This window comes from Eimeria necatrix, genomic scaffold (assembly GCF_000499385.1).
Source record: "Eimeria necatrix Houghton genomic scaffold, Enh_scaff885, whole genome shotgun sequence".
Taxonomy (NCBI): domain Eukaryota; phylum Apicomplexa; class Conoidasida; order Eucoccidiorida; family Eimeriidae; genus Eimeria; species Eimeria necatrix.
Window position 1 is genome coordinate 7,311 of NW_013651786.1, and position 7,355 is coordinate 14,665.

The following is a 7,355-nucleotide window of genomic DNA, read 5'->3' on the forward strand; positions in this document are numbered from 1 at the left end:
GTTTCCCCAAACCCCAAACCCCAAACCCCAGACCCCAAACCCCAAACCCCAAACCCTAAACCCTAAACCCTAAACCCTCGCGACCTGGAGGTGGAGGAGTTGGCGTTTGGCGTTGCAGAAGACTTTGAGGATTTTAGGGTTTGCAGTGACGCTGTTGAGTTTGTACAAATAAGGATAAATTCGAAAAGGGTCTATTAAATAGTTTTTTTCTTCTGTGCTTAAAACCAAACAGCAGCAAAACCCTCGGTAGCTGCGGCAGCAGCTCTTCACCGAAACCGCCAGCATGCTGCACGCGCCTGCGACGCCGCAGCACCTTTCTAGGGTTTAGGGTTTAGGGTTTAGGGTTTGGGGTTTAGGGTTTGGGGGGCAGCTGGGTGAGGGGGCTTCAGGGGGCGTGCAGACGCCCCAGGTCAGGGGTTTGCCGCTTTAAACGTAGCTTTAGCCCTAGGGTTTGGGGTTTAGGGCTTAGGGTTTAGGGTTTAGGGTTTAGGGTTTAGGGTTTAGGGTTTAGGGTTTAGGGTTTACGGTCCTGGAAAGCGTCAACAAAGGCCTGGAGATCTGCTAAGGAGGAAACGAGAGTAAAGCGCAGAGGCGAAGATGACGGAGGCACTGGGGGGGCGGTGAGGGGCCTTTCATCTTCGAAACAAATCAAAACCCTAAACCCTAAACCCTAAACCCTAAACCCTAAACCCTTGATTTGTTAGTGTTAGCAAATGTGAACGAGACAGAGACAGATGCCCGCACTGGATTTGGTGCGGGCAACAAAAGCACTTACCTCTAGACCCCAAACCCTAAACCCTAGCCCCTGAAGCCTGAACCCTAGCCGCTAAACCCTAAACCCTAAACCCTAAACCCTAAACCCTCAAACGTAGACTCAAACACCAAAGCCTTCGTCGTCTTCCCTGCAGCCCAGCTACCCAACAGTCGACACCCCCTTGGAATCATCATGAGACTTGAGATTGTAGGGCTTAGGGTTTATCGCACAGGGTTTAGGGTTTAGGGTTTAGGGTTTAGGGTTTAGGGTTTAGGGCTTAGGGTTTACGGGTAACTGGCTGCAGCTGGCCGCTAACAAGCAGCGGTTTGCGACTGCGTTGTCGCGGCTTTCTCCGCGGGCGTGCGGGAGCGTCGACCTAGGGTTTAGGGTTTGGGGCTTAGGGTTTAGGGTTTAGGGTTTAGGGTTTAGGGTTTACCCGGGGGTTTGAGGCGGACTTGTTTGATTTCTCGCCGATAAGGGTTTGGCAAGTGGTGCTGGCCCTCGAGCTGCAGAAACTGCTGATAGTCCCAAACCCTTCTGGAAACCCCCCTTTGGCGTTTGTGGCGAAGACCCCTGGCGACATCTCTAAACCTCTCTTTTTGGGACTTTTGGATTTCCCAGTCCAGCGAAACCCTAAAAAAGGGTTTGCAAGGAAGCTTCGGAACAAACAAACCCTCGAAGTTGTCCGTCAGCTGCACCCACTGCCGCTGCGGCAAACCCGCGGGGGGCCCCCAGGGGCCCCTGTACTCCCCCCGCCACAGCGCCAGCAGCGACATCCCAAACCCTAAACCCTAAACCCTAAACCCTAAACCCTAAACCCTAAACCCTAAACCCTCGCCGCCCCGGGACGCCCCGCGCGCAGCTACAAACGCTGCTCGCGGCAACGCGCAGACTCGCGCGAGCGCACTGCTGTCCGGCTCAAACCTCCAGGGTTTAGGGTTTAGGGTTTAGGGTTTAGGGTTTAGGGTTTAGGGTTTGCAAGGGCCTGGGGGCAGCAGACGATGGAGAGAGGCAGCCAATATCCCCCAAGCGGCTGCGACTCCGGATAACAGTCACTAGGGTTTGGGCTCTGGGGTCTAGGGTTTAGGGTTTAGGGTTTAGGGTTTAGAAAGTGCACTCGAGGTTCTGTAGCTGGAAATTGTAAAAAAGAAGTTTCTACTCGCGGAAACGCTGCGCGACAGCGCCGGTTGTCAGCATACGCAAACCCTAAACCCTAAACCCTCAACTCCAAACCCTAAACCCTCAAAGGCCAGCCGCAGCCGCCAAACCCTACAAAAGCGACAAAATAAAATTAATTTAATTGAAAAATTTAAACAAACGAAACGCAAGAGTTCAAGAGCTGCGCGGCGCTCCGGGGCCGGGCTGGAAGCGACCAGACCAGTCCGCCAAACCCTAAACCCTAAACCCTAAACCCTAAACCCTAAACCCTAAACCCTAAACCCTAACTGCGACACTCCACGCTGCTGAAACTTAAACCCTGACTTGCAACCCTGAAACATGGACTAAGAGGAGGAGAACGCTAAACCCTAAACCCTAAACCCTGAACACTAAACCCTCACATCCGTAAACCCTAGCTGCGGGTATTCTCTGTATTCGGCTGCGCTGGGTTGCTGCACTCTAGCTTTTATTTTTTAAACTTTTAATTTAATTTTTTATTTTTATTTTTATTTTTATTTTTTATTTTTCATTATTTCGCCTTTTAGGGTTTTGAATGGCCCCAAAGAGCACACGGGGCAGCCCAGGTGACCCCAGGAGTCGGGTTTGAGTTTCAGAATTCAGCTTGCAGGGTTTAGGAGGGTTTACGAGGGTTTGTGAGGGTTTAAGAGGGTTTAAGAGGGTTTAAGAAGGTTTATCGGGGCTTCTGAGGGTTTAGGAGGGTTTGGGAGGCTTTAGAAGGGCTTATGAGTGTTTCTGAGGGTTTATGAGGGTTTATGAGGGTTTACGAGGGTTTACGAGGGTTTACGAGGGTTTATGAGGGTTTAGGGTTTTGGACGCCGGCACTGAAAACCCCAGCTTTTGGGCCAAAGCTGCAGGGCCTTCTGCTGCGTCTCCAGGAGAATGCTCGAACTCTTCTTAGCAGCAGCTGGCTTCCTGCTGCTGCTGCTGCTGCTGCTGCTGCTGCTGCTGCTGCTGCTGCTGCTGCTGCTGTGGCAGCGCAAAGGCATGTGTGAGAAGCGGCCGAGCTCTCCTGCCGTATGCCACTGGGCTGCATGCAGTTTGTGCTGCTGCTGCTGCTGCTGCTGCTGCTGCTGCTGCTGCTGCTGCTGCTGCTGCGGTGCCCTCAGTGCTGCATGCAGTTTGTCCTGCTGCTGCTGCTGCTGCTGCGGCTGCAGAACGCCCAGTGCTGCATGCATTTCGTGCTGCTGCTGCTGCTGCTGCTGCTGCGAAGCTTCCTCAAAGTGCAGCAGTGGCTTTACGCCAGTGGACCACTGGTCCAACTTCCTGGGCAAAAGAGCCAAAATAGATAATTTGTTTTCTTTAGAAAAACCCTCAAGGGCAAGTGCAGCATGAGGGCGGCAGCGAGGGTTTAGGGTTTAGGGTTTAGGGTTTAGACAGCTGGCTTGGGGCCGGGCTCAACGCTCTGCAGGCACACTTGCGGCGGCCCTAGGCAAGCAGCAGCAGCAGCAGCAGCAGCAGCAGCAGCAGCAGCAGCAGCAGCAGCAGCAGAGAGGCTCAAAGAGCAGCCTCGATGCAGCTTGTAGAGCCAATTATGGCTGACTTTCGAAGGAACGCATGCATGCATGCATGCATGCATGCATGCATGCATGCATACATGTCCTCGATAATGCATGCATGCATGCATGCATGCAGACACTGGCCAAAACCTGCTTGCATGCATTAAGGAGTGCATGCATGCATGCATGCATGCATGCACTTCTTGACGCCTGCATGCATGCATGCATGCGTGCATGCATGCATGCATGCATGCAGGCGTGCATGCATGCGTGCATGCATGCATGCATGCATGCATGCATGCATGCATGTTTTGGGGGGCGTTTTCAGAGCAGCAAGGGGGGCTGAAGGCAGCGGGGCTGTTGCGTTGGGGGTAGGCTTTTGATTTATTTATTTCTTGTTGCTTTTTGGTTTATTATTATCATTATTACATTTATTATAATTCTTTTTTCATATTTATTTTAATTTCTTCATTTTTATTACTATTGTTATTCTTATTGCGTTGCAAAATCGGGCCGGAAACCCCTGAAACGAGTTGCTGCTGCTCCTGCCGTCTGCTGCTGCTGCAGCACAGCTGCAGCAGCAGCAGCCGAGCAGCAGCAGCAGCAGCAGCCGAGCAGCAGCAGCAGCAGCAGCCGAGCAGCAGCAGCAGCAGCAGCAGCAGTAGCCGCTGCAGCAGCAGTAGCCGCTGCAGCAGCAGTAGCCGCTGCAGCAGCCCCTGCAGCAGCCGTTGCAGCAGCCGCTGCAGCAGCCGTTTGCGGCGCAGCTGGGCGCCGCGCCGCAGCTCTTCCTTTCGGAAGCCGTAAACCCTAAACCCTAAACCCTAATTTAGGGTTTAGAGGAGGAGCTGGTCTGTGAGGGGGAGTTTGACTGCGTTGCATCTGCCATGCATGTATTTAAAATAACCATTTGTGGGGGCCCTCAAAAGACTAAACAAAGAAGCAAATTTTGCATTTTGCTTTTTGCTGCAGCACTTTTGTTTTGCTGCTAAAGCTTTCAGGGGGCTCTTCAGCGGCGAGTTTTCGTCCCCCCAAGCTGCTGCTGCTGCTGCTGCTGCTGCTGCTGCTGCTGCTGCTTTCTCTCCCTTTTTCTTTTCTTCTCCAACTCTTTCCTTTCCTTTTAAATCCCTTTCGGGGGTTTTGCTGCTGCTGCTGCTGCTGCTGCTGCTGCCGCTGCTTCCCGCCACGCTGCTGCTCGTCGCCCTCCGGGGTGTTCCCGGCTCGGCCGCCGCTGCTGCTGCTGCTGCTGCTGCTGCTGCTGCTGTTGCTGCTGCTGGGGCTGCTGCTGCTGCCTTCGAGGGCTTGAAATGCGCGTTTTTCGAAGTCTCCATTTGCGGGGCCACATAAAAGACCTTGTGGATCGCAGCCTCCCTGCGCGCAATATCCTAAACCCTAAACCCTAAACCCTAAACCCTAAACCCTAAACCCTAAACCCTGAGTCCTGAGGCTCGAATCCCATGCCATGAATCTCAAAGAGCTGCTGCCAGAGCGCTCCGCACACTTGAGTTCGAGACCCTCAGCCTAAACCCCAAACCCTACCCGGTTCCCCCAAACCCTAAACCCTAAACCCTAAACCCTAAACCCTAAACCCTTGCGAACCTGGCAATCTTTTGGGCCTCTGCCCTTTCATTTCTGAAGAACGCGTCTTTGCTGAGGGCTGCGAGAGCAGCAGCGAGAGGGTCGAGCGGCGGCAGCCCAGTTTGCTTCTGCGCGCTGCTGCTGCTGCTGCTGCTGCTGCTGCTGCTGCTGCTGCTGCTGCTGCTGGCTGCGGGCTTGAGGGCCAAGGGCCTGCTGCTGCTGACGCCCCACAGAGACAAAACTGCTTCGGGAAGAGACAAACCCCACACTTTGCTGCTGAGGATTTTCTTTGTTTCCAAAAGGAGACAAACAGCAGCATCGGAAACTCCGTAGAGGGGGTGCTGCAGCGGCGCGTGCTGCAGCTGCTCGAAAGGGTCGCTGCTGCTGCTGCTGCTGCTGCTGCTGCTGCAGCGGCGGAAGTTCGAAAGCCCGTCCCTCAGGCCCCGTGCTGCTCCTGTTGCTGTCAGCTGGCGGCTGAGTGCGTAGCCCACGTACCACCTGCTGCTGCTGCTGCTGCTGCTGTAGCGCCGCAGCACCTTCTGCTGCTGCTGCTGCTGCTGCAGCCGACAGTCACAAAGACACCCCAGCAGGTGCAGCGGCGGCTCAAGTCGATAGGAAGTGTAAACCCCCGTGAGGCTCTGTAGAGACACTCCGCCCTGCAGCGCAGCAGCAAGGGTTTGCGGCGAGGGTTTAGGGTTTGGCGAGAGCCGAAGCAGCAGCAGCAGATTGCTGCCAGCAGCAGGGCCGCCGCAGCAGCGCAGAAGGCGCCAGCAGCAGCAACAGCAGCGGCCGTGGGCAGCAGCAGCAGCGGCGTCGGCAGCAGCAGCAGCACTTGTGGCAGCTGCAGCAGGAGCAACTGCACCAGCAGCAGCAGCAGCGCCCACAGCAGCAGACTCCCAGCACGTGCAGCAGCAGCAGCAGACTTCCAGCACGTGCAGCAGCAGCAGCAGACTCCCAGCACGTGCAGCAGCAGCAGCAGACTCCCAGCACGTGCAGCAGCAGCAGCAGACTCCCAGCACGTGCAGCAGCAGCAGCAGCAGCAGCAGCACGCACAGCAGCAGACTCCGTGTCTTGTCTTTGCTGCTGCAGCCGCAGCCCGTAGGCCGTCAGAAGAGCAGCACGTTGAGCAGCAAGTCGGAGGGCTTTGGGTTCTGCTGCTGAGGTGTACAGACACCCCACAGCAAGGCTCACCAGCCGCTGCTGCTTCTCCCCTGCACAAGCAGCAGCAGCAGCAGCAGCCGCAGCAGCAGCAGCCGCAGCAGCAGCAGCGGGTGAGCGCGAGCAGCAGCGCTTCAGCAGCAGCTGCCAGCTGCTGCGCCTCACTTGGGACGGCAGGCGCCACCGGGCCTTTAAAGCTAGGGTTTAGGGTTTAGGGTTTAGGGTTTAGGGTTTGCGCGTGCCTGTGAGCATTCGCGAGAGCTGCTGCAGCATCTGGGGCGCGGAGTCGAAGCTTTGCTGCCCCTCCTGCATCTGCAGCCGGCCGCTGCTGCCACTGCTGCTGCTGCTGCTGCTGCTGCTGCTGCTGCTGCTGCTGCTGCTGCTAAGGGCCCCCGCCCCAGCCAGCAGCGGGGCCCTTTCAGAAGCAAATGGCAGTGCGAGCCGCAGCAGCGCGGGAGCTGTCTCTGTGACGAAGGCCTTGCGAAGGTAAGCAGCAGCAGCTGGACGACTCCCGGGAGCAGCAGCAGCAGCAGCAGCAGCAGCAGCAAGACACGAGCGGCGGCGCTGCTCTGCTGCTGCTGCTATTCTGTACAGAGACACTGCAACGGGCGGGCAGCTGTACAGACACCGCGACGGCGGAGGAGCCACACAAAAAAATCGGACGAAGAGACAAACTGGCAGCAGCGGGAGCGCGCCAGCAGCAGCAGCAGCAGCAGCAGCAGCAGCAGCAGCAGCAGACTGCATGTCCATCAGCGCTAATAGGCCTGACAAATCCACACAGACAGCAGCAGCAAAGTCTGCATAAACACCTCCAAATGCTTTCGCAGGCCTTAAGCCAAAGCTGCTCGTTTGCTTCGGCAGCAGCAGCAGCAGTAGCAGCAAAGCAGCAGCAGCAGCAGCAGCAGCAAAGCAGCAGCAGCAGCAGCAAAGCAGCAGCAGCGAACTCACGTGATAGATAAGCAATCTTGTGCATGCGCGTGTCGCCGCAGATGAACTGAAAACACCCAAGACAAGAGTTTAAATACATAAAATAAAATAAAATAAAATAAAATAAAATAAAATGAAATAAAATAAAATAATAAAATAAAATAAATAAAATAAAATAAAAAGTGCAAATATGAAGCAGCAAAAGTAGAAGATCAGCAGCAACAGAGACCAGCAGCCCCCACAGACAAAAAACGACCTCCCCAGCA

At 55.3% G+C, this 7,355-nt stretch overlaps 1 protein-coding gene across 1 annotated transcript; it reads right to left on the bottom strand.

Moving 5' to 3' along the window:
• Nucleotides 1-2,733: 2,733 nt before the first annotated feature.
• Nucleotides 2,734-7,135, bottom strand: ENH_00080980 (hypothetical protein, conserved; the record flags this gene model as incomplete). Its single annotated transcript, XM_013577818.1, has 5 exons — nucleotides 2,734-3,196; nucleotides 4,402-4,797; nucleotides 5,026-5,660; nucleotides 6,058-6,215; nucleotides 7,111-7,135. 5 exons carry the CDS (start codon nucleotides 7,133-7,135, stop codon nucleotides 2,734-2,736), a joined length of 1,677 nt encoding a protein of 558 aa, XP_013433272.1.
• Nucleotides 7,136-7,355: the final 220 nt, after the last annotated feature.